The 26,784-nt window shown below is 41.3% G+C and overlaps 1 protein-coding gene across 1 annotated transcript; it reads left to right on the top strand.

Moving 5' to 3' along the window:
- The first annotated feature begins 5,538 nt into the window (after positions 1–5,538).
- On the top strand, positions 5,539–11,913 carry mthfs (5,10-methenyltetrahydrofolate synthetase (5-formyltetrahydrofolate cyclo-ligase)). The gene is made up of 3 exons (XM_035153918.2): positions 5,539–5,816; positions 6,295–6,559; positions 10,233–11,913. Exons 1-3 carry the CDS (start codon positions 5,706–5,708, stop codon positions 10,457–10,459), a joined length of 603 nt encoding a protein of 200 aa, XP_035009809.1. The 5' UTR covers positions 5,539–5,705; the 3' UTR covers positions 10,460–11,913.
- Positions 11,914–26,784: the final 14,871 nt, after the last annotated feature.

The raw sequence follows: 26,784 nt of genomic DNA, 5'->3' as shown, positions 1-26,784 counted from the left end.
TCCCTACATGGTCTTGGCCCACCCCCACCTCATCCCCCGTCCCCCACACTGCTACACCGGAGGCAGCGAGGCTGCAGGCAGCGCAGCTGCCTAGCACGCAGCCTGGCTGTTCACACGGGACGAGCATTTCTCCGCTGGTCAGCCCGCGATTCACTCACATGTGGCATTTGTCTGGATCGTTGGGACTGGGAGGCTGCAGCAGCTGCTCGGGAGCGACCGCTCGCTCTCCCCGTGCGTGAGCTGGAATTTGTGTCAGCGCCACACAGCCAGCAGTGTGGAAGATTTCCGCAGTGTACAGCGCTACTGTAACCCCGAACCCCGACATTCAACGGGTACAACAACAAGCGGAGAAAGCAGAATCGCGGGCTGACCTTATATATACAGTCTATGGGGCTGACCAGCGGAGAAATGCTCGTCCTGCGTGAACAGCCAGGCGGCTGCGCTTGAGAACGGCGCTGCGCTGCCTCGCAGCGGTCTTCCACACTGCCAGCTGTTGGAAGACTTCCGCAGTGTTCAGCTCTACTGTACGCCGGGTTACAGTAGTTACGCCGGGTACAGTAGTTACGCTGGGTACACCGACGCGAAGCGCCGCTGAGGCAGCGCAGCGCCGTTCTCCAGCACGCAGCCGCCTGGCTGTTCACACGGGACGTGCATTTCTCCGCTGGTCAGCCCCATAGACTGTATATATAAGGTCAGCCCGCGATTCTGCTTTCTCCGCTTGTTGTTGTACCCGTTGAATGTCGGGGTTCGGGGGTAAATGATGGTCTTCATAGCCCCCCCCCCCCCCTCTCTTTCTCTGTCTGTCTGCTTGTGTGCTTGTAGTGGATGGGCAGAGGGGGACATTTAATTATGTGATTGGGAAAATTAAAACTCCAGGACAACAGAAGGGGAATACAAAGTATGGGATGCATATTTGATAATTTATATCATATAAAATATGTAATTTATATCGTTTAAAATCATGGGGGGAGAGGGGGGAGGGGGGAGCTGGCTCATTAGCATTTAAAGGAACAGGCACTCAAAACAGGTCACTCTGTGGAGGGCTGTTTTATACAGGGTAAAAAGGGTGCTGTTTTAAATGATCCTTGTGGTATTTTGACCAAAGTATGTTACAGACATTTCATTAAGACCCCAAGGAACCATATCAACTTGTGGTAAAATGGGCATGCTATGTCCCCTTTAAACCACTACAAAGCCATATAATGACGAAAGTCCCAGAGAGGAGAACAATACGTTTCAAACATTTCTGCCGCTCTCATGCCGGAAGTCAAACGGACCGGAAAGTGAGTGTGTGCCGTCAGCGTCAGGGGAGAGCTCAGCAGACAACTACATCTATATATAGTGTCCTATTGGCTTGTGATTGGCTGATACAGCTGAGTGATCAAGAGGGCAAGCACTATTCTGCCACAATCTCTGACTCACAGGTGTGCCCAAATTATCATCTCCCTCGCCCCTCCTTTTCCTGTTGAGGATTAAAGGGCCATTCTGTCTTTTTAGTTTTCTCCTTTTCTGCTAGAAACTAGTGAGTCCGACACAGACGAAGTCCCTCCAGAACAGAGAGCAGCATTCCAGGACACTTATGGTTGCATTAACTAGGATTTAAAATTTCTGCCCCATGGAGAGACTCCTGAGAGCCAGCAGGAGAAGAAAGAAAAACTGAAGATCATGTCTCAACAAACTGATGCAAATACAGAGGAGTTCAAACTTCTAATGAAGTTGACTTTCTAAACACAGCGTGAACAAGTCAACCAAAGGAAATATATAAAATACTTCCTGGAAGTGTGGCCTTTTTGGTTCGACAAACTTCGCATTGGCAGTCCACTACAAGGAACTCGCCGAAATTGGGCTCGAAGAAACTTTCACACTTAATTTGGATCTGAAGGGGAACGGCTCCTGAACTACATGAATACTGTTTGAACAATGAACAAAAAGTTCTTACAGGCTGTAACAAAGTCTAAAGTGATGAGAGGACAGCTGAGTGGTTGCTCTGAAGACGTCAAAGAGATGCTGCTGCTTCTGCTGTCCTACTTTGATGAGAAGGAAGACGCAATGCTCTGCTATGTGGAGGACACATGCCTGGCAGGGGAAGTACAGATGACTCCCACCATTGTTGTGTGTGGTAAGTTTACTATTGTTTTTTTTCCTGAGTATTTCTTTCTTTTGTATTTATCTCTTCTTTCTTCCTTTTCTTTTTCTCTCTTTTCTGTATATTGTATTATTTCTTTCCCCCCAACCTGCACATGCACTGATTTCTATATTGATGTTATGCAATTTAACTGATAGTAATAATTTCAAAACATATATGCTCAAATTGTTTTGTGATATGTTTCAGAAAGACGTCTTTTTTAATTTTGTATTGTGTTTCTTGTTATGTTCAGTTTTTTAGGATGATCCTGCTATTCTTCAACACGGTTCAGGCCGAGTGTGGATCGAAACATTGTACACAACAACATCCCCTCCTTCGTTTCTGCGCTGTGCATGATGTTTGGGAGCTATTATTGCTTCAACGTTACCCATCAGAGCTGGCATCAACCCTTGAGTTTCTGCAGAGGTGTTTCCTTTTGAATTGGCTTTTCACTTTATTGAACTGACACAAAGCTAAAGTCCCTGCTGCAGTGACTTGGGGGTTAGGGGACATGTCATTTTACCTTTTTACGATTATAAGTGGCTTTAAAACAATAGCTTGAATAAAAATGTTTATTGATGTGAAGTTTTTGGTTGTAAATTAAGGTATTTAATTATTAAATTGGAGAAGAGAAACACAAATCCCGGCTTCACGTGAACCCCGAGTCCTTACCTTGATTCACTTTTGGATCATACCTAGCATGATGTACATTGGTACATTGATTCTATTTTTTCTAATAAGGTAATGCAGTATTCCTTAGAGGGTGTCTGTCACATGCTGTCTGTAATGATGTTTGTAAAGTACACATACAAATATGTATGTAGAGAAATGACAGGTGTTTTTGTAGATTTTTTTTTAGGTTAATAAATTCTTGGAAAGGCAAGTTATTATTTTTTTTAATCTTTCAGTACAGTAACTCTTAAGGTATATCTAGATTGCTTTTCAATTTTTAAATGCTTAATCTGTGTACACCGGGTTACATTTTTCACATTTCTGGTCAAACATCTATAGCAGTGCAGTGTAAATGACTTTTATTATAAACTTTCTATTTTTCAGAGAACAATAATCCTAAAGGTGGTGAAGAATACTTTTACAGAGAAGAATACTTTTACAGAATACTTATACAGTTTATATATTGAGATGGATATAGGAGCCATAAAATGGAAATGAATACATTTTACAGAAGATGTTTATGCAGTATTTAGATGTTGCTTTTACTGTAAAGTCTTGTCATAAACACTGCCTAAGACACCACATTATAAACAATATTGGAGTAAAATTTGCAGAAAAATTCAGTTAAATGACAGCCTTTCAATGAAGCATTTACAGTATTTTTCAGTGAAAGTGAATGGGGTTCAGCAATTAAACTGTCAAATTCCAAGTTGTCCCTGGCAACACAGCTGCCAGTTTTTTTCCGTAAAAACCACAGGATTTCTCTTACAGTGTACTCACCCTCTGTGGATCTGTTGAACAAACCCTGCAAACTGCACCCACATGCTACATGACCGAGGAGACAATATCTCATTTACCACAACAAACGACTGCAACTAGACCTCTGACAATGATAGGAGCAAATCACAGGCAAAGTGAGCTCCTCGCCACCTGGATTCAGATTATTACAAGAAGCACTTCCCCTTCATGTGTGTTGATTATGTTAGTGTTTTAGGGAACACCACAAGAACCTCTATGTTACCACTGTAAGATTGATAAGCACTGTAAACTTTCAGTGTCACCTGACGAAAAGTGCAGCTGATGACCTTTGAAAGGTTTCCTGCTTCATGTGTTCAAAACAGACTGAGCCTCCGCCACACACACACACAAGTGGGAATTAGTCCCATGAGGTCTATGACATTTTGACCTTCCACTGTTGGTAAATGTCCCAGAGTCCTTCATGCCAAACTGATATTTAAATGAGTTTAGCCACAACACAGTTAGTTCACTAACTAAAAAACGCAACAGATAATGTTATGTGTCACTCACCGTAACCTTTCTTATGCATAAAGATAAACAAGGGAGCTGGTATTACATGTAAAGCCCTGCCAGTCACAACACTGAGACCACTGGTTTTCTGCTCCAACACCCATTTGTCATAATAAAATCCATAGTATATAGTCAGGCAGCTTCAGCACAGAGGTAACACATATTTCAGTCATGTTTTAGTTAGAGGGAAACCTCCCCTATGGCCTCAGTAACAGTGCCCGGTCCTCTCTCTCCGTTTCTCTACTGACAACATCCGACATCGTGGTCATCGATCCTCAGCATAACCACACACCACTCACCACGATTGGCTGCTCGCTGCTCAAGCTGCGCACACTCCTATCCACTCATTGGCTAGTGTTGCACGTCAACCATTTCTCCAGCAAAAATCTGTCCTGTGGTAGAAACGAGGCACACATCTGGCTGATGGATAAAAACACAGTTGAGTGATCTCCGGCCACTGTCAGAGGATGGTCACTCTACACGTGCCCAGTCTGTCACAGAGGAATACAGTCATGTGTTCTGTTGGGATTCTATCCATCTACAACTCCACTATCTTTACCAGCTGCTGCCAAGCAATGAGGGCGCGTTAACAACAACCATGCCAAACCGCATTCGAAAATCGGTCAAATTAAATTGTTTAAGCCTTTAGACTCACAGTATGCTATAACCCAAGTCTTTAACATGTTGCATTTGTAATTTCGTAGTTACGTTTTATTTGTGTCCATAACTTATGTTTCATTTATTCTGATTAAAATTAACCTTCACTCTCTCTAGTTCTCCACATCAGCCTCTGCCACAGAAAAGCAGAGTTTTGAACACATTTTGATTTAGGAGCAAACTTTAAATTTAGCTTGTGGTCTAAATCAAACTGAAGAATTTAATAATACCCAACCTTACCCCTTTCTCTTCTCTGCCATGCAAGTCTTGTCAGAAAACCTCAGTGTTTCAAAAGGTTGGTCAGATCTGGGTCACGGTTGTGGAAGCCTAGCTTCCTAAAATCCAGACAACCATTCAACTTGCTCCTTGAATTGTTTCCAAGAATGTCTCAAAATAAAAATAGAATTAAACAATGATAACACTAATAACGTCCTAAATTTCGTGATTATTCACCAAGTTTTCACCAAGAAATATTCATGATATGACTAGACTTAAGTAACTAAGCTACTGAGTAGGTAACTACTAAGTAACTAAGCTGGTGATACAGGAAGAAGAAGAAAATCCCAAAATATAGCACTTTGATTCTGACCTATGAAGAAATTATCACAACAATATATTGACGTAAAAAAATACACCAGTATTGAGGAGAGAAGAGAATGTTGAGGCGGACTAACTATTACTACAGCTGTCAGCTCTTACTGTGTATCTTGTGACATGCTGTCTCTCATCCCCTGGTACATCCTCCGGTACGGTAGGTGGCAGTATGTAGTCAAATGTTGCTACTGTTCTCCGCCCATAAAGAAGAACGCGTGTTTAGATGTTTTCAGTGTGGTGTCTGACATATGCTGTCACACTTGTCAATGTTTAACTTTAAGTCGAAAGTTGCATGAGGCGCAGCACTATGTCGAACCCGTCTTCTCACAGAACACACACTATCTAGCTAATGGCTGCCCTGCGAGCGGCGAAGCAGGCGCTGAGGAAAGCGATCAAGAGACGGGTAGCAGCGCTGAGTGACGAGGAGAAACGACGACAGTCCCTGGTGGTGTCACAGAAGGTAAGTGGGAGAGATGAAATAATGTCGTGGTTTAGAGAGAATACTGTTAGCTGTGGCCAAGTAATACTGAAAACACGTCGTTTTTATCCCCCACTGACAACTCACGGTCTTGGGTATTGTTAAATAATTAAAAGAGTTATTCATAATCTTTATTAAACTAGTTTGACTAATCGTTTCAGCTCTTGGAAAAATATCAAGTTATTTACAAACAAGAATAAAGCTTTATCTATGAATCAATCATGGAAGTTAGATGGACATGATTATTTGTTTGTTTATGTTGAGCCCTACTCCTGGGCTCTTGACTGTGATTCAAGATTCAAGACTATATTTATCATGTGCACAACCATTACATTCAACAGTTGCTGGCAATGAAATGCTTGAGTCACAGGCTCCCTTCTAGCCATGATCAAAAATATTATACAAGCAAAAAAAAAGTGTCACTGATTCCTTCTTTCCCTTCCTATGTTTTTCCTTACAGCTTTTCCGACACCCCAAATATGTGTCCTGCAAGAGGATTGCCGTGTTTCTCAGCATGCATGATGAAGTGTGCACGGAGGAAATCATCAAAGACGCGTTCAAATGGGGAAAAAGCTGCTTCATCCCCAGATATGAGAGGAGCTGCAGCCATATGGACATGTTGCAGCTCACCAGTCTGCAGGACATGGAAACGCTGCCCCTGACCTCCTGGAACATCCGACAGCCTGCTGAAGATGACAACAGCAGAGAGGAAGCACTGGCTGCAGGTACGCATGTACACACACACACACTTGACTCTTTATAGTTGTGAGGAAACTTATTGACATAATGCATTCCCTAGCCACTTACCCTAACCTTAACCTTCAAAACTAACCCTAACCCTAAAACCAAGTCTTAACCCTCAAACAGCCCTTTGAAATTGTGAGGACCAGCCAAAATGTCCTCAACGTCAAAACATCCTTACAATTATGGTATTGAACCAAAATTAGCCCTCACAACTATAGATACACAAGCACACACTCACACAAAACCTTTTCCACAACACACATTACATAGTTTTTTATATTCTGACCTCTTGTCTGTATTTCTGAGTTGTCTCTCTAATGTCAGAGACGTTATGGAGAGTTTGTTGCATTTCGGGTATAGAAGTTCAGCAGAGACAGAACAGATACATTTTTGTCCATTCTTAACACCATGCAAAAGCCATGTTGGCACAGACAATGTTCCCCCTCTACAGTCAGAGCTTCTAAAGCAGGACTTCCGTAATTTGTTAAATGCTGTTCAACTGTCAAACAGACATGACAATTAAAGAGAATGTCGGCCACTGTTTTATTATGGCATTCATAACTTGCTCTCATTTAATACTATTAAAAACAATCTTTAATAGGTGACAAAGAATTTTCACCTCACTCTTTTTTATGTGGACCCCCACTGTCTGTATGTAAAGTAAAGTAATTTTACGGTGGAAAATTAAAGGGAAAATCAGCTAAATTTTCATAATGGCAGTCATAACTTGCTCTTTTTAAATATTGATTAAAAACAATCTTTAAAGCCTGGTGCACACTAGAGGATTTTCAACTCCAGATTTTAAAAACATGGGAGACCACAGATATAATGACAGATTTAACCTACTTTTAATATTATAACCTTCAGAGTAAGGTTTGGCACGTTATGAGTACCATAACGAAGATTGAGCTGACTTATAATATTCCATTTCAATATACTTGTCAAAGTCTTGTGTGGAAAGCAAATCAAATGTCAATAATACGACATTAAACTTTAGTTTTCTGCCTTTCTTCCCGCTCTAAGTACCTGTACCTTAACACCTGAAATAGACAAGCATCAATTTACAAGGTGCTACTGGCATGACCGGGTTTTCACAAACAATGGACCAAATGACCTCATGATCACAAATTTCAAATACATCTAAATACTCAATACAAATTTTTCATATGGTCAAACTCTTGACCCCTACTTCAAGGGTGGCATTCCACATGGCATTCCAGTGTAGGATTATTCGGTCGTTGGATCACTGTATTTTTAAGCTCACTCCCCTCCCAGACTTTTACAGCCAGTCTGCCAGGAAACTATTCCTGGACTATGACCCCTCTTTCTGCCAGCCAGTTCTCAGGTGCCCTCTCCTCCTCTCTGATAAAACCTCCCCCTGCTGGTGCTTAAGAATTGATCACAGTACCCAGTCGAACAGTGTTAGAATAGCAAAAATCTAAGTATTGGAGGGCATAGTGTAAATGGAAAAAAGGTAAGTGTCTTACCAGGATCTGAAAAACAGGCTAAATAACAACACTCTGCAAAGCGCAGAGAACCAAATATCTATTAAACATGTCCATAGACCCAAAGTTTAATTTAAAACAAACAAACCACCAGATACCTATTAATTACAGAATTTTAGGTGAAGTTGTTTTAATACCTGCAGCCATCCAATCCATTAAGTAGAGCCAACCTGCAGTGGCCTTAAATGGCTAGTTCACCCAAAACTGAAAATGTAATCATTATTTACTCACCACTATTCCGATGGAGGGGTGGGTGAAGTGTTTGAGTCCACAAAACTTTGGAGGACTCCAAACTTTTGGAGTTTCAGGGGTAAACAGCGTTGCAGCCAAATCCAATACAATTGGAACGGGGGATCGATTCATAAAAAACGACAGGAAAAAATATAAATGCCTCCATGCTGCTCCTGAGGTCTCATCCAAGTGTCCGCAAGCCCCGATGTTCAAATTCGAACTTGCGTCGCATTCACCATATTTTTAGCCTGAATGTCCTCTGATATTCTCATCTGGAGCTGCATTTGTGCATGGATCACAGCAGACATTTAGGCTAAAAACATGGTCTAAATGACACTGTTTCGAGTTGAATTTGAAAGTCGGGTCTTACAGACACTTGGATAACACCGCAGGAGCAGTATGGAGACATTTTATGTTTTTTCTGTTGTTTTTTTCTGTCTGAAGAATCGGTCCCCCAGTTACTTCAATAGTATTGGATTTGGCTGCAACACTGTTTACCCCTGTAACTCCAAAAGTGTTGTGTGGACTCAAACACTTCACCCACCCCTCCATGGGCATAGAGTAGGGCTGCACAATTAATCGAATTTTAATCGCGATCACGATTTTGGGGTGGGATATAGGGCAAGTGATGTTAACCAAGAACAAATCATATGCACAGAGTGCGTTAGAGTTGTGTCTGCGCCGCATAGCAATACAACGAACTTGTTCAACCACCTGAAAAATCACCACAAACCACAGTACGACGAATGCATTAAGGCCAAAGCTAACGTTACCTCACTGAATCTCCGTCCATGTCCAACGTCAACCCAGAAAACCATAACAGCGACCCTGCATAGCGCGACAGCGTATCCATCCACCTCCCAAAGACACACTGAAATAACGGATGCAATCGCATTTCATTTGGCCAAAGACATGTGTCCAATAAATACTGTGAGCAATGAAGGCTTCAAAAAAATGGTCAAGACACTAGACAAGAGATACGTGATCCCCTTGCGTAATTATTTCTCCAAACAGGCATTACCTGCACTGTATGAAAAACGTCGGGGGGAAATACAAAGGGAACGTATAAGTTTTATTTTGATGCAAAGACGTGTACATTAGCTGGAATGTAGCACAACATGGAAGTGAAAGCAGTGCTCTGTTGATTTAATTTTGGGTAAAAAGTGTTGATACTATTTTATTTATATTTTCCTTCTACGAGATGCACTGTGATAAGGACCAGTCTGATGCAAAGATTTGTACATTAGCCAGAATGTAGCACAACAATGGAAGTGGAAGCAGTGTTCTTGTTCATTTAAACGTGAAAGTGCAATAAAAAGATGTTGTCCCTAAAATTAATGAATAATCGTGATAAATAATCGTGATCTCAATATTGATCAAAAATAATTGTGATTTTGGCCATAATCGTGCAGCCCTAGCATAGAGGTAAGTAGATAAAGGGAATTTTCAGTTTTGGGTGAACTATCTCTTTAATCTGACCAAACCCACTTACCCCTTTGCAAGATGCGTTAACCATAACTGCGATTTTTTTCTAATTCTGCAGTTAGATTTTATTCAGCCATTTGTATTTTTCAAATGTGCTTGATAAATAAATTGTCTTGATTTGTGGAGCCACATATTCACCAGCATCTGATATCTAAATATTGACTTATTTTACTAGATAATTGAAAACCCTGATCTGTTGGTGGCAGAGTCCAACAAATAGTAGTTGCCAAATTGCATTTGTAATTTGTATTTCCGGGAGTGGAATTCTTAGTGTAAGTATTCTTTAAGATCTGAAATATCTGTAGACATCAAATATGTACAGTCATATCTTGGACACTGATGTGGTTGATATCTGTCCATATATACAGGCAAAGACAGGAGACCTCTGTCTAGACCTCTATCAAGGATTACTATGTTTGCTCTCATTATCCAGGAGGTCTGGACCTAATCTTGATGCCAGGCCTGGGTTTTGACCAAATGGGGAAGCGTCTGGGACGAGGGAAGGGCTACTATGACACCTACTTGGAACGCTGCATCAGATACTCTAAAGGAAAGCCGTACACCATCGCCTTGGCCTTCAAAGAGCAGCTGTGCCAGGAAATCCCTGTTGATGACAACGATGTGCTCATTGATGAAGTTCTGTATGAGGATGATGAGTAACTGGTCAATCACCAGAGGTGCATTACATTACCATTACCAATGCACACATTTTCACTGCAGACATTTAATTTGTTATAGCAAGAAGCTCAAATGGAACTAATGAGGCCAAGAATGGCCTTCATTAATATATTGTATTTAGCATTATACAGGCTAAGATGCAAATTCAGTCGCTGTATTGATAATGTGTGATCAATATAGTGAAACCTGATATTCATCAGTGTCAAACATTAATGGACAATTAGATGAAAAGAAGTGCTAATAAAGTTGTAATGGAAAATGTGCAGGCTGCATGACTTGTAATGGGAGGGACAGTTGTTATTTAAGTTCAGAGAGGCAGACCTGGAATAAATAGGAACTCTCCAACAAATAAATCTGCAATAACTGTAACCACATGTTATTACATGACTGTATTTCCTTTATTGTGCCTTCTAAATAGAATTGTTTTATCTCGGTAGTGTCATGATTTTGGCTAAAGGGGACTAAAGTCCACCTACACAGAAAATGTGTTTAGCTTCCTGTTACATCACTTGGTTGCTTGTCTTTCTCTGTGCAGACTGATGAATGTCCAGAGTTCAAAAAGCTTTGCATGGGCAATACAAATCAGACACAAATTACTGTTCCACCTGAAAAATGCTCAGAGTTTGTATGAACAGCTCACCCTAGTCCCAGGATGGTTTTATCCTCTGCATTGTTTTGGTTTATAATGTTCATTTTATGTTGTAACAGAGTTGCTCAATCAGCTGTGTAGTCTTTGTGGAGGCTACATTTTGTGGTGCTGTTTAGTCAGCCCTCAGTGCTAACCTGGACAAATGACAAATATGTTTTCAAGTGAAGTTAGTAAATACAAGCCAATACATTAAACATAATGCACAGTTACATATTGAGTAACACAGCATGGTGGCAGATATTCAGTCAAAATAATAGCATAATACTTGAAGCAATATTTTGTAAGTTAAGACGAAGTAATGGTTATGATGATCAGCAATTTGAAAACATGATTTGTCCTTTGCTGAACTGAAAGCAATAATTAATTTTAAGATACTTACCATACCATTTCACACTAGCTGAATTTTGAGATCAGATCACTACATTAGGTTTTTCAGATCTAAACTAACAGGTGTTTGTCAGGCGAATATAAGAGAATCAAGGAGTCTGGTCAGGATGCCTTTCTGTATTCTGAATCCATAGAGTTGATATAATACAATGTGTTTCATCCCACAATCAAACTGCCTTTAAAGAAAATGCTTGACTCCCCCTATTTGAGCAAAGCAGCACAGTAAATGGCAATAGAAACCCCATGAGGGAGATGTGCAAAAATTGGAACTCCACAGGGAATGCCAGTGAACAAAATTAATTATGACTGTTTGATGAAGTAATTATAATATATAATATTATATAATCATAAATATGATGAAGAATAAAATTAAAATTCAATGTACAAGCTACTGAAAAAATGGAGTGGATGTATCTGTTATATCAACACACCAAAGGGGGGCTATTGTGAACAACTTTGTCAGCTTAGTGAATTGGCTGGATATGTCCACTGTGTGTCTCCCTTGCATTTCCATTTAGCTACCACCTTTTAGAGTTAGCACACATTGGATATGATGCAGTCTTCTCTATGAAACAGACAAATTAATGGATGGATGGAAAAGTTGGAAGGTAAATTTAACTGTTCGAGACTTTTTAACTAGACTATTAAAAGGTCAAAGACAATCTGTATCATACATTTATTACAAATAGTTCATTGAAAACAAAGAAGGAAAAAACTGTTTAAAGTTTAACCTCGACCTTGGAAATGGTCCACAAAAAGGAACAAAGGGGAAATGCTACATTTAGAAGCTCTGTAGCAGCACAGCTACATATCAGCATTACAATGCTGCATCTTTGCCAAATGTGCAAATGTGTCTCTTGGTTATAAGATTTATTTATCTAGGAAATGTGCTCAGGTAAAATGTATCAGAGAGAAACTACCCATTTCATTCAGAAAATATAGCAAAGTAAAGGTTATCAAAGAAAGTATGAAAACCTCGTGAAAAATAATATTTAGAAAGTATTTGTACTTTGTTATTTTACAACTGGCTAGGAGCAAGGTTCTAGATTAACAGCTAGTGCCAACACTCTGGACGACTCATCTTGTCCACTGAAAAAACCTTCAACAGCCCTGCCATGACATTAATAGATCAAATTAAAATATAGATGTATATTCTCACAACAAAAAAAGCATCAACTCTGTGCAGTAGAAACTCAGACGGAATTTTCTAGTCAATCTGCAGCAACAAAGAGTAACATACGAAACAGTTATACCATGTAAAACTCTAAACATAGATAGTATACACTGATCAGCCACCAAATTAAAACCAGTCACGAGTGTAGTTTGGCTGATGGGTAAACCCAAGAGGTCAACAGATTTTTTTGATGGCTAATGCCAGTCTTTTTCTATCACAGTAGCAAATAGACAATTTACTGTATGTCTCTGCATCTGAAATGTAAATAACACCATTGCTCTCTTCAACAAACAAATAATAATAGTATTATTAAACAATATTTACCACAAAGTTGTGGGGAGTGTGGAGAATAGATACACACATAAACTGAGCCACAGCAGAGCCATTATGTACCTATAGAAACAAGAGCAATGACAAAACCTCTCCAACACAAAACAACAGCACATATCAGGACATAACATAAGATGACTTGTTATAAAAATATTTAATAGTTGAAAATCAGTTCATGCAGAATTTCTTAAGGAAAAAACTGATAGTAATGCCAATATTTAGTGTGACCACAGCCTCACACACTTAAAGCACCAGCAACACAACATTAGCTAAACAATGCTGACTTGGTGTTCACAACTTCAGCTTATGAGTCTGCTCAATGTCTTTAAACTGCAACACTTGGAAAATAACTCAATAGACGAACCTTATTGGCACAAACCCAATAAATTTATACTACGACTGTCATTTAACATTTTTTTTCTTACAATTACTAAATTAGCAGAATGTGTTAAAAAACCCAAGACATTGCCCCCTATAAGTTGACTGATAAGCCTTTGAAAGACACAAACCCATTCTGTAAATACAGTCGACTCAACAATGCAAAGAAATTCACAGAGAAACGAGCAGAGCTACAACTCAGGTCTCATCATCATCTCATCATGGTCATGGTCTCGCTGAACATATTAAATCGCAGTTTTCACCAACATAACGCACTTCCATGCTCTGGGCTTGATTTTTGTATGACTCGCTCCAATGTTTACATAAAGTCTTAAAACCTTAAGTTGTTAATTTGTCCTTTTTACATCATTGTAATTCTGTGTAATTTTTTTTAAGTAAAACCCCCATTCTCAGTAACCCTCCTCCACACCACTGTCCCATCCAAACTGTAACTTGTTTTCCTGTGCTTCATACATGAGTGCCTCCAGCTGCGTCAGCTATGTCACCGTATCTGCTAAATGTTTGTGTATCCCCATGAGCAGGCTTCAACCTGCAGTCACTGTTCCTCTCTGCTGTTATTGCCTCAATACTTGGAACTTTTATTTTGAAACATGCTTTTTCAGTCACTCCATCTATAATCACTGAGCACTGTCAGCGTTGACTTCTTGGATCTGTACTCTTGCTGATTGCCAGACAGATCCGTCTCACCACTGACAAAAGAAAAAAGTGATATAGTGACTTCAAAATTCAGAGTATGCTAAGTAGGATTTACCTATATATTTTATTTGTTACAATCTTTTTTTACGAAAAAATAATTGAATCTGAATTTTTTTTAAGAGGTGGACAGCATTGCTATTAGGAGGACATGGACTCAAATGATGAATAGGTGAGAGTATTTGATTAAGGCAACAGTACACCGAGGGGGCTCAGCTCACCTGAAAATAATAATATAATATAATAATAATAACATAGCATAATATTGATATTCTGAATAAAGAAACAGGAGGTTCTCCTGTGTCTTTGTTTGTCGAAAGGATTTGTCTGTGATCAATGTTTTCTTGCAATTATTGTATTTTCCAGACCTGTGGTCTAGTAACCCTCATCCCAAATATGCCTATGCCACCTAAGGGAAGTTCGAATATTGACAATACGTCCAATATTAGTAGTTGCTGTTAACCAGTTTGCTGGAGGATATTCACCATCTAATATATATATTGAGGTTTTACCTCAAAATTTGTTTAAAGTAAAACCCCCATTCTCAGTAACCCTCCTCAAAACCACTGTCCCATCCAAACTGTAACTTGTTTTCCTGTGCTTCATTCATGAGTGCCTCCAGCTGCGTCACTGCTGTGAGGTTACATATATTAAATAGAACACAAAGGTTCTAGCCCCATAAAAACACTTTGGGTCACAGTTAGTCCTTCAAGGAGCAAGTTGAACACAACCTTTCAGACAACTGTATTAAACTGCATTTAAAAGTCTTATATTTAGCCTATTTTGTATTATATGTAGCCTTTTTTTTAGAGGTGTTTGGTAAGTGTAGGAAGTAAGGCAACTGAAAGGAATATAAATGTATAGGTGTACCATCACTTTTCATATCAAGTCAGTTGGCCTTGTGATTATACTTGTGCTGGACTGCAGGAATGCTGTAGCCAACACTGCACAGACTGCCCCCTTGTTGAGAATAAATTTACTTGACAGCAGGTCCACCATCAATGATAAAAGCACACAACCATAATACATAAAAACTGAGGCTGTCCAGTGAGTTTTCCAAAAACTATATAATTACTTGCATGCACAGAGGGGTCCAAATGATCTTTTCTGTGGTAAAATGAACTCAAGCATAAAAGATGGTAAAGTTATTGGTTGAGAGAAGAGTGTTGATCGTTAATCAGTGCTGCTGGGTTTTCTAAAGAGAGTGTTGTTAACAATGGAATATACAGCAGGCTATAGATTACATTGAAAGACGATTGTCCCACCAACTATTCTTCAAATGTCCTAAAAAAAAAAAACTGAACGGTGTGGAAGTGATCATTCATATGGGAATTGCATGACAGGGCAGAATTAAAATGTGTGAGGAATATAAATGTTTTCTTTTCTGAAGAGATTATGAGGAAACTCAGTGCAAAGTTGAAATACAGCCATCTTGGTCTCAGATCACAGAGACCCCACCGGAATGGATGCATGTATTCCTATGTGCTATTATGGCTATTTACATCCCTGTACTTTCTTACATTTGTTTTATAATCACTTAATCATACAAAAAAGACAAATTGCATCTCCCCACACCAAAAAAATACAATCAAGGCAACTTATGATGACACATTGGGTCAATTTACAAGGAGTTAATAGCCATCATACAGAGTGAGTAGGAATTGCATCAGATTTGTGTGCATCAATTACATCTAACTTTTGTAGCTCCAGGTTTAAAGAGGAATTATTGTTAAATACATACATCTTGTCAGCAGGTTCGGGGGGAGCGTAAATATTAGTAAGTTGGAAGCCAGTGTGGCACTTGAGGGAAAATCAAAAAGAGTGTACAGAAAGACTGGAACAAAGACAGATATGTATTTGAAAATCAATCATAAGTTGGGAATGCAGCATCTGGAGGATAAAATAGGGAAGAGGAGAGTTACAATAAGATTATGGTATCAGTTCTCTGTATGTGATTTGAAAACATAATAATGGAAAGTGTGAATATTGTGGAAGGGGGGATATAGAAGAGCATGTTTTATTGTATTGCTCTAGAGAGGAAATATTCAAGAATTGGATCACGAAATATCAGTAATATTCCCAACTGGAAAACCAAGAAGAAATTGCGCAACTATGGAAGCCCATCCAATGGACTGTCCTTTTTTACTACATAATAATTTATTCCCACTCCCAGAGAAAAACTGACTGTACCTCTCTCTAAACTATGGCCATAGGGTGACATAGTAATTTTAAATAACACTTTCACTGAGAGGAATTAGGGTGTGGTCCACATGTGTAAAATCTGTAGCAGGTTGTTGAAAATGTCCTGGCTTTAACACAGTCAACATTCACTTCACACTGAATCTTAAAGGGGACATAGCATGCCCATTTTACCACAAGTTGATATGGTTCCTTGGGGTCTTAATGAAATGTCTGTAACATACTTTGGTCAAAATACCACAAGGATCATTTAAAACAGCACCCTTTTTACCCTGTATAAAACAGCCCTCCACAGAGTGACCTGTTTTGAGTGCCTGTTCCTTTAAATGCTAATGAGCCAGCTCCCCCCTCCCCCTCTCCCCCCATGATTTTAAACGATATAAATTACATATTTTATATGATATAAATTATCAAATATGCATCCCATACTTTGTATTCCCCTTCTGTTGTCCTGGAGTTTTAATTTTCCCAATCACATAATTAAATGTCCCCCTCTGCCCATCCACTACAAGCACACAAGCAGACAGACAGAGAGAGAAAGAGAGGTGGGGGGCTATGAAGACCATCATTTACCCCCGAACCCGACATTCAACGGGTACAACAACAAGCGGAGAAAGCAGAATCGCGGGCTGACCTTATATATACAGTCTATGGGGCTGACCTTGAGAACGGCGCTGCGCTGCCTCGCAGCGGCGCTTCCGCGTCCGGTGTTAACCCGGCGTAACGAGTGGGGGGGCTCTGTGTGTTTGGCCGGTGTTACAGTAGTGCTGAACACTGCGGAAGTCTTCCACACTGCTGGCTGTGTGGCGTTGACACAAATTCCAGCTCACGCATGGGAGAGCGAGCGGTCGCGCCCGAGCAGCTGCTGCAGCCTCCCAGTCCCAACGATCCAGACAAATGCCACATGTGAGTGAATTGCGGGCTGACCAGCGGAGAAATGCGAGTCCCGTGTGAACAGCCAGGCGGCTGCTTGGGAACGGCGCTGCGCTGCCTCGCAGCCTCGCTGCGTCCGGTGTAAACCCGGCGTAACGAGTGTGGGGGGACGGGGGGATGAGGTGGGGGGTGGGCCAAGGCCATGTAGGGAGACTTCCAGTGCCTTGTTACGACACAAAACCCAGGAAGCTCAATCGAGTCACTCAAGCATGACGTTTCTGACTTAGAGGAACCATAACAAAATGCATGAGTGTTTTTTCCCCTGAGTTTTTGGGTTGGTAGACATGCCAGATACCCACATTAACGTGTAGAAGCACTAACAAAGTGGAATTTGCATGCTATGTCCCCTTTAAGTCAACCAGCAGAGTCATGAATGTGTCTTTGTGGCTCATGGCGGTTGGGGCCAGTTTAGCGTTATGAAAATGAATGATACATCACAGATTATGTTAATGTCTCATTCCCTAACAACACCAGCTTGGACTAAAACCTGCTGCAGGAGTCAAGCTGGATTCCATGATCTCTGTCAACCACCAGCACCACAGGGTACATCACGTGTTTTTAAGGCATGCCAAAGGTTGGTTACGTCACTGTTTTTCCTGGTTCCCGCCCCCCCGGGGGTTCGCCAGGTTGGTCATGGAAACTGTAAAGGAAAAAGGGGGGACAATGTGACAATAAAAATGTAATATATGTTAGGGCTGCACGATATATCAAAAATCTATCGTCATCGCGATATTAAGGTGCGCGATAGACGTATCACAAAAGACGTCAAAAAACTGCGATATATGATGATCCATGCCATGCGCCACGCATTCATGCTCTGCATGTCAATATATTTGGCCGATCAGATGGAGCCCTGCTGCCCCGGATAAATTATTGAAGACATTCAGATCATTGACGGGTTTTTCCGTCAGTGAATCTGAATAAAACAGATTTGACGGAGCGACGTGGTTCCGTCAAATCTCGCTTCACCTCCTCCGACTAAACTCTACTTTGGAAACTTCTAGTGATCACGTTTTCCCGAGTTAAATTCATCAATATGAGTGGCTGATTATACAAAAGAATTGTGAAGGTTATTTATGATCCCAGAACCTGAAGGAAAAGTAACAGCGCACAAACACACACAGACGCCGCTGCTCTGTGTGTGTGTGTGTGTCTCTCCGCTGACGTCTCTGACTCGCTACAGTTTAAATGTTGATTTGTTTGTCGCCATATTATCAACACTGATCATCACATAATGATCGATTCTTTTATTAATGAGTTAAATCTTTATTCAGAGCAGCGCATTCATCAGCCGCTCGCTCGCTCTTTTCCTCTCTCTGTGAGAGGAGCAGTAAACTACTGACAGAGCCGCTAAAGAGTGTAAAAAGAAAAACATGTTTGAAAAGACCCCAAATTAACACTGTGGGTGAGTGGACATAGTAGAGCTGTGCTCGGCTCTCTCTTGTGTCTGCCCCGGACTTGGTAGCGCTGCGGCCGGGCTGTGCGCCTTCTCCCGGTTTATGTTATTATGCAACTATAGTTATTGCGATATTAAAAACATTATCACATGTTTTCCTAATATCATACAGCCCTAATATATGTTTTTTAGATGTTATTAATCACTGCATGTAGAAATCTATGTGTCCTTCGATGCCAATCTTTTTTTTCCTCAAATGCCAATCTTTTAATAAAAAAAACAAAAACAAAAACCACTCAAGCCAATCAGAATCGACCAGCCGCTACATCAGAAAGTTGCTGTGCACCTGAAAACTATCTAGCTACCTCCTGCTAAAGGCTAAAATGGACACATTTTTTATAAGAAAAAGACTATCAGACGACCAGACTGAAGATGACTCATCTGCAAAAGAGCCACAACCATGGAATACAACCTGGGCATCTAAAACTCGGAGTTATGAGCCATCATACATAAAGTACCACAGAAAGTAAGAATGGCCGTAATGCGGCCAAATGTATTCTCTGCCTCGAGATCCTCGCCAACGAGTCTTTAAAGCCATCTAAACTTGAACGACACCTGAAACAAAAGCACTTAGCAAAAGCTCACAAATCAATAAGCTGTATGTTTGATTTTTGTTATTTGCCATCATAATGTAACCATAATTTAAAAAAGGTTTGCAACAGGGGGTCCCCGCCAGAGGCTAATGCTATATGGGGGTCCTTGGCATGTAAAAGTATGGGAACTCCTGGGTTATGTCACAGTAATTATGTTAATATATTTTTCAGTGTGACCTATAGTACAAAATTATATTTTTTAATCATAGACTATAACGAATAAACTATAGTCTGAGGTTCTTGTTAGTGTCCTTTTGTTAGTGAAACAAGATCTGTCTGGTTTGGTCGAACATGAAAAATATGCAGTTCTAGAGCTGAAATAATTACATATGTTATCTTGTTGATTTAATACCCCTGGAAATATACCAAATGCCGTTATGGTGTGTGTGTGTGTGGATGAATAATGAGGATGAATAAAGAAAATAGCTTATTGGTGGTAATGTCATCATCCAAACAAACAAACAAAGTCACTCTGTCCATGTGTCCTGCTTACTGATGATGATGTGACTGAAGAATAGCAATGAAAGAAATAAAACTTCAGAGTACACAATTATCACTTGATTTTAAAAAGAAGTTAATAAAAACCCATTGGTGTTGCATTTCATATAAACAGCTGTGGCAATTGACGATGCCACCGAGGTCTCACCACAGCCAGAGACAAACCATTCGCTTTTCAGTATCTTTTTATTCACTCCAAATAAACACACAACGTACAACTTAAATACTCCAGCAGTTTCTGCTGGACGTGTAGCTTTGCAGCTCAGTTCAGTGTCTCTCAGGGTCGTCGTGTCTCCCACTTTGGTTTTTAAGTTTTAATGCCAGTTTCAGTTTTTCATCTTGTTTATCTTGGTATATCTTTTTAGTGTTTTATCATTTCAAGTGTTTTTAGGGCAGGTGCAATACTCAACTGACTTTTATTCTGCATTATTATTCTGGGTCTTGAGTGATATGTTCTTGTGTACGTTTTTTTGTTGTTTGTTCTACAATGTTCTCTTCTGCAGCTATTGTAGCACTTTGGCCCAAGACAAATTTCCCTATGGGACAATAAAGTCTATTTGATCTGAAATGCAGCACTAAGATCCAGCAGGACGAGAATAGAGACTCGAGAATAGAGAAGTCCAGAATAGAGAAGTCCATGATCTGATGCCATGAAAAGGTCATCAGGAACTTTTAACAGTGCTGGTTCTGTGCTGCGATGAATTATAAATCCTGATTGAAAGTCTACTAGCCAGTGGCGGGGGTCGCCGTGGCCAGCTCACGCTGAATCTTGGCCACCCTATTGTCAACCCCAGGAAACACTTCACAGCCTTCAGTGCTTTCTCCCATGTGGAACCTTCCTGCACTGGCACAGGCACACTGCCTGACACTTAAGCTGCGTGCACATCCTGTAAATGATCACTATAGGCTAAATTCATCACTATGAGCAGTTGATGATGTAAAAGAATTGTGAAGACCACTTCAGGGTCTGGGATCTCGGGTTCAGGGACTGGGACCTCGGGTTCAGGGTCAGAGACATCCACTTCAGGGTCTGGGACCTTGGGTTCAGGGTCAGAGACGTCCACTTCAGGGTCTGGGACCTCGGGTTCAGGGTCTGGGACCTTGGGTTCAGGGTCTGGGACCTTGGGTTCAGGGTGTGGGACCTCGGGTTCAGGGACTGGGACCTCGGGTTCAGGGTCAGAGACGTCCACTTCAGGGTCTGGGACCTCGAGTTCAGGGTCTGGGACCTCAGGTTCAGGATCAGAGACGTCCACTTCAGGGTCTGGGATCTCGGGTTCAGGGACTGGGACCTCGGGTTCAGGGTCAGAGACGTCCACTTCAGGGTCTGGGACCTTGGGTTCAGGGTCAGAGACGTCCACTTCTGGGTCTGGGACCTCGGGTCCAGGGTCTGGGACCTCGGGTTCAGGGTCTGGGACCTCGGGTTCAGGGTCACCGACGTCCACTTCAGGGTCTGGGACTTCGGATTCAGGGTCTGGGACCTCGGGTTCAGGGTCACCGGCGTCCACTTCAGGGTCTGGGAGGTGGTGGTAGCATTTGTACATCTCTGTAAATGCAGCCTTGAAGTACTGAATTATTTTTGCCTGTTCTCGGATAATGCAATTCTTATGAGCCACTTCATCCTGTAAAGACGCCACCATATCCATCTTCTGCGGCAGCTCCTTAAAGGAAACCTCGTCATTTTGCAGAGGCTCCTGTTCTGCTGCGATTTTTTCATCCATAGAGTCAAAGCAGTGTCGCAGCTGGTTCAAGTTATCACGCACCAGTGCATTAAGGGAATGATCCTGCTTCGTGGTCGTCAGCAGGTCGCAGGTTTCTTCTTGCATTTTGTACCTTTCTGCCATCCTGTCTCAGAAGAGCTCCTCAAAAACGTGTGCTGGTCTTTCAGTGTGCGCTTCACTATCTAACAGGGATGTCTTGCTAAATGTGATTTTGAGGGAATCCACATGGCTATGATGTTGCAGGTCAAAGGACTGACTGTGATGTTGCATATCAAAGGACTGACTGTGATGTTGCAGATAAAAGGACTGACTGTGATGTTGCAGATCAAAGGACTGACTGTGATGTTGCATATCAAAGGACTGACTGTGATGTTGCATATCAAAGGACTGACTGTGATGTTGCATATCAAAGGACTGACTGTGATGTTGCAGATAAAAGGACTGATTGTGATGTTGCAGATAAAAGGACTGACTGTGATGTTGCAGATAAAAGGACTGATTGTGATGTTGCAGATAAAAGGACTGACTGTGATGTTGCATATCAAAGGACTGACTGTGATGTTGCATATCAAAGGACTGACTCTGATGTTGCAGATTAAAGGACTGATTTTGACGTCTCCTTTGATCATTTGAATCCTGTCCTGTACATTACAATGGACAGGACATTTGATTAGATTTTTTAAAACTATATTATACACTCACGTTTTGAAATATATTATAATATATATAAATACAGTATATATATATATATATGTATGTATAACTCTTCAGAAACTCTCTGCTCTTTGCAATGTTCCTACGTCTTCATACTTTGTGCTTGACACTTCATTTAAACTTTAAACGGGTCTAAAGACTTTCAGCTATTTACCTTGTATGTAGTTTTTTCATATCTTGTACAGTTTTGAATAATCAAAGTTTAATTTTGGATTATATAATGGGACACTGCAGGAGTGGGCTTTCATCTGCTCTGCTTTCCTACATTATTTTTTTTACTTTTTCTTTGGTAGGTCCCACGTCTTTCTCTTCAAACAGTCGATTCATGGCTCGTTTGTACAATGACTTGACTGAGCTCATTTGAGCTGTATATTGTAAAGCAGCCAGGAGCAGTGCATCAAAGTATGAAATATGTCACTTCATGTTGCCAGCAGGTGGCGCTGTGATTTTAAGTCATGATTTCTGTGTAGATGTCATCAGGCCGGGACTCTTGTCTTACATGTCTAGTTTTGACTCGATTGGACCAAATATATCTGAGATACAGAACCTCGTGTTTTGATGGCGTGTAATCAAAATTTGAGGCAACGCCACGGTCACACCGTCTGACGAAAAATCGATCTTTGAGTTAGTTTTTATCTCCATCTTGTTTAGATGACACTCATCTCAATTTGAAGTTGATCTGATGAAAGCCCTGGGACAAGTACTTCAAAGTAAAAATGTGGAAAATGGCCAAAATGGCCACTAAAGTCAAAATGGCGGGCTTCCTGTTTGGTCTAGCATATCTATCCAAGAGACTTATTTGTTTGTTATGAAAAGACACATGTCCCCATCAATTTTTGTACATGTCGGCCAATCGTGGTGCCGGGGCTGTGCTTTAGGGGGCGCTAGTCAGTTATTTTGCCACGCCCATTCCTTAAGGTGGCGCAAGGTTTTGGTCATCGATTAAAAAGAGCAGATAAAACACAAATTAATATCTTGACAGTCCAGTTCGGTCTCCTTATTCAAGATTCAAGATTCAAGAGTTTATTGTCATATGCACAACGATAACATTAAGCAGTCGCTTGCAATGAAATGCTTGGGTCACAGGCTCTCTTATAACAATGCTCAATCAAAATTAAAAATAAAATATACATATCTAAAATATATATATACACCTAAAGAAAAAAAGAAAAACAATAGTGCAAGTGTGTGCAATAGTGCAAATATGCTAAGGTGCAGAGTTATGACAGATTGGAGGAGTTTAAAAGTCTTATGGCCTGGGGGATGAAACTGTCTCTGAGCCTGGTGGTGCGGGCCCGGATGCTGCGGTACCGTCGGCCAGACGGCAGCAGGCAGAACAGTTTATGGCTGGGGTGATAGGGATCTTTAATGATCCGGTTGGCCTTCTTCCTACACCGCTGGGTGTAGAGGTCCTCCATGGATGGTAGCTCCGTCCTGGTGATGTGCTGGGCAGACTTCACCACCCTCTGCAAAGCCTTACGGTTCAGGGCGGTGCAGCTGCCGTACCAGGCGGTGATGCAGCCAGTCAGGATGCTCTCTATGGTGCACCTGTAGAAATTGCAGAGAATCCTGGCATCCATGTTGAGCCTCCGCAGCCTGCGGAGGAAGAAGAGCCGCTGTCTGGCCGTCTTCCTGATGGAGTCTGTGGGGTTGGTCCAGGTCAGGTCATCACTGATGTGGACCCCGAGGAACCTGAAGCTGCTGACTCGCAAACTATTCCAGTCTTTAGAACGGGCAAGTTCTACCTTCCTTCTCTCCATGAGCAGGTTTTGTCCAACACTGGCACCTCCTCTTCGTCCCTCATCCTCTTCTTGGGGAATGAACATTGGTTGAGTTGGAGGGGGCAGCTTCTGACTTTTTGTTGCCTCTCACAAGGTCCGTCCTTTTCTGAGGCTCATGTTTGTCTTCTTTGTCGAGGGGTTCCCATCCCTGTGGGATCATGTCTCTTTCTCATCCTCATCCTGATTGGGCCCGTTTGCCCACTTGTGCCTTTTCGAATGGCTGCCAGTCGTTCACTCCTTCTGACCTGTGCTTGGGAGTCTTCTGGTCTGTGATGTGGATAAGAAAATAATTTAATTCTTGATCTTAAAGCAGTGATTTGACATTTCTAAAAATGCACATTCTAAACTGCACTTGGCTGCAGATCCATAGTTAATGAGAGTTTTATCATTCTTCCCATTAAACTCTGAGCAAAAAACAAGAATATTTACCAAAATGTTGAACTGTTCTTCTACAATATAAAATGATCAAGACAGGAAGATATTTCAAACACTCACCTGTTGCCACGCTTTGCATTCATTTTTGAATGCTTCTCATCTCTCATCCCAGCAGGGCTGCGCTCCTTGGCTGGGCTGGCAGTGCTGCTGGAGGCGTCCTCTTTCAGGGACATTTGAAGGATCACCTGGTCTCCATGTCCTCCATCGTCAGAGCTTGGATCCTGACAGATGTCCATCAGATCCTTACATGACTTCACACTGGAAGACAAATGAAACTGCTGAGCCAAACACCTTAATCACCTTATATCTCAGATATTTTTTACCCATGTCTATCAGCACAGACTTACACAGACCATCTAAGCACAAACTTACTAGAGGCTGTTTCTGTATGAACCCTGAAGGTGGCTCATTGTGATGAATGGATGCTGGAGAATTCGGCTGGGGGTAATTCTTCTTAACTGACTCATCATCAGCATCTGAGTCCAAAAAGCACTGCAGGTCACAGTATTCAGCTTGGACGTCTTCTACCCCGAGCAGATGAGTCCCCTTTAACAAGATGAGGAAAACCAACATTGTTACATGTCCTCGTGTTTGGATTATGAAAACGTTGTGCTGTTATAAATTCATCCAGGCTGTTGATCACAACGGAATTGAAACTATTGACTGAAATGAAGAATTGTTTCATTGAGATAGCTTGCAGTGGTTTGGCACAGGGAGAAACACAGACTGAAGGAAAGACACCATAATTAGTGAGCTAGTGGAGCCAGCTAAGTGGTTGTAAACTACTTTCTTACCATAAATCTGCCTTCCATCCAGCGTCTTGGCCAGAACGCATGAGGTAGGAAGTTTCCTTCATGCTCTGGATCTCTAATTGCAAACGCAACTTGCCTCAGCTGTGGAGAAAACACAACATTGTGAGAGTCAGTTAACTTCAAGTTTACATTGTTGATCATGTACATCAGGTGCACTTCTATTACTGAGACATATGGATGAAGTGTCTCTGATTTGTCTCATTAGTAAAATAGTAGAAATCAGTGAACTTCTACTGGAAACCCTCTCACTATAATAATCAAGTGTGTGGATTTAAAAATACACAAACATCACGGCAGAACTGTACGTGTTTGTTGTGATTTAAGTGCAGATACTGACCAATTCATTCTCATTAGAGGCTGGGAACAGTGGGCCGCCCATAGACAGCTCAGCAGCAATACAGCCGAGAGACCATACATCGATGGCCCCGCTGAAAGGTTCTCTATACAGAACCTCAGGAGATCTTAGGATAAGAAACACAAACATATTACTGAGGTTTTAAAATTGACTAAACTCCTTGTTACTGTCAATATGTTACTGTCCGTTTCTGAGACATAAACCTGACATGCCAGCGTACAGGACTTGTCTAATTAATTACAGCAAACACAGCTGTCCCAGGTATACAGATGTGCTGTCAGTTACCTACCTGTACCCCAGAGGCTGGATGAGATCACCGATCTGTTCCTCAGGATCATCGAAGGCTAAACCAAAGTCAATGACTTTAACTTTGAGTGGCTTCCTGACATGGTCCACCAACATGATGTTATCTGGCTTCAAATCTGCATGAATGATCCCTGCGCTGTTCAGAAATTCCAAGGATGTAGCCAGCTGAAATCATGAAAAACATAATAATAATCATGAGATACAGAGTTATGTCCTCAACAACAACTATAACAGACACATTTTAGCGACCAAGTTTACCCTTCACCCTACAAAGCAGTTAGTGTAAGAGCTTGAGTTTAAAAAACAAACCTGCTGTAGAATGGGGCGGATCTGCTTCAGCTGAAGGTGTTGACCCGGGCTGATCTGCTTGAATTTCTGCAGATCCATATCCAGGTGCTCAAACACATGACAGTAATGTCCCTTGTAGGTGAATGACTCGTTGAATCTGACGATGTTGAACCTGTCTGAGTGGAGCGCCTTCATGGTTTGAAGGGTGACCTCCTCTTGCCACCCGCAAATAGACCACAAGGGTGGGCGAAGTGAAACACTGCTCAGCGAAATGACACAAACACCTGCTGAAATACGAAAACTGCCTTAATGGTAGTTCTCACTCCTGTATGTTTTTTACTGGAACATATTTTTTAAGCTAATACACCCACACACCGAAGTTATAGCAATTTCGTGTGTCACGGCGAGTTGATGAACTTTGACGCCACGCCACTAACATGGCGTTTGACGAAAAGTCACAGTAATCTTATGCCTACATTATCAATGTCTTGAGACCCATTTGCCACAGTTTGATATGGTTGCAGTAAGTGGATGCGGAGGAATACATCCAAGTGGAAGACATGCAAAAAACAAGACATTTCCTGTTG

This window comes from Hippoglossus stenolepis, chromosome 1 (genome assembly GCF_022539355.2).
Source record: "Hippoglossus stenolepis isolate QCI-W04-F060 chromosome 1, HSTE1.2, whole genome shotgun sequence".
NCBI lineage: Eukaryota > Metazoa > Chordata > Actinopteri > Pleuronectiformes > Pleuronectidae > Hippoglossus > Hippoglossus stenolepis.
Note: the sequence above shows the minus strand (reverse complement) of the source record. Positions and strands in the feature narration are given on the sequence as shown.

Bases quoted from the DNA above. Each gene is read 5' to 3' on its own strand.
- mthfs (XM_035153918.2), top strand. From the start codon at position 5,706: ATGGCTGCCCTGCGAGCGGCGAAGCAGGCGCTGAGGAAAGCGATCAAG. The intron at 5,817-6,294 runs GTAAGTGGGAGA...TTTTCCTTACAG, and splicing joins CCCTGGTGGTGTCACAGAAG to CTTTTCCGACACCCCAAATA. The intron at 6,560-10,232 runs GTACGCATGTAC...CTCATTATCCAG, and splicing joins AGAGGAAGCACTGGCTGCAG to GAGGTCTGGACCTAATCTTG.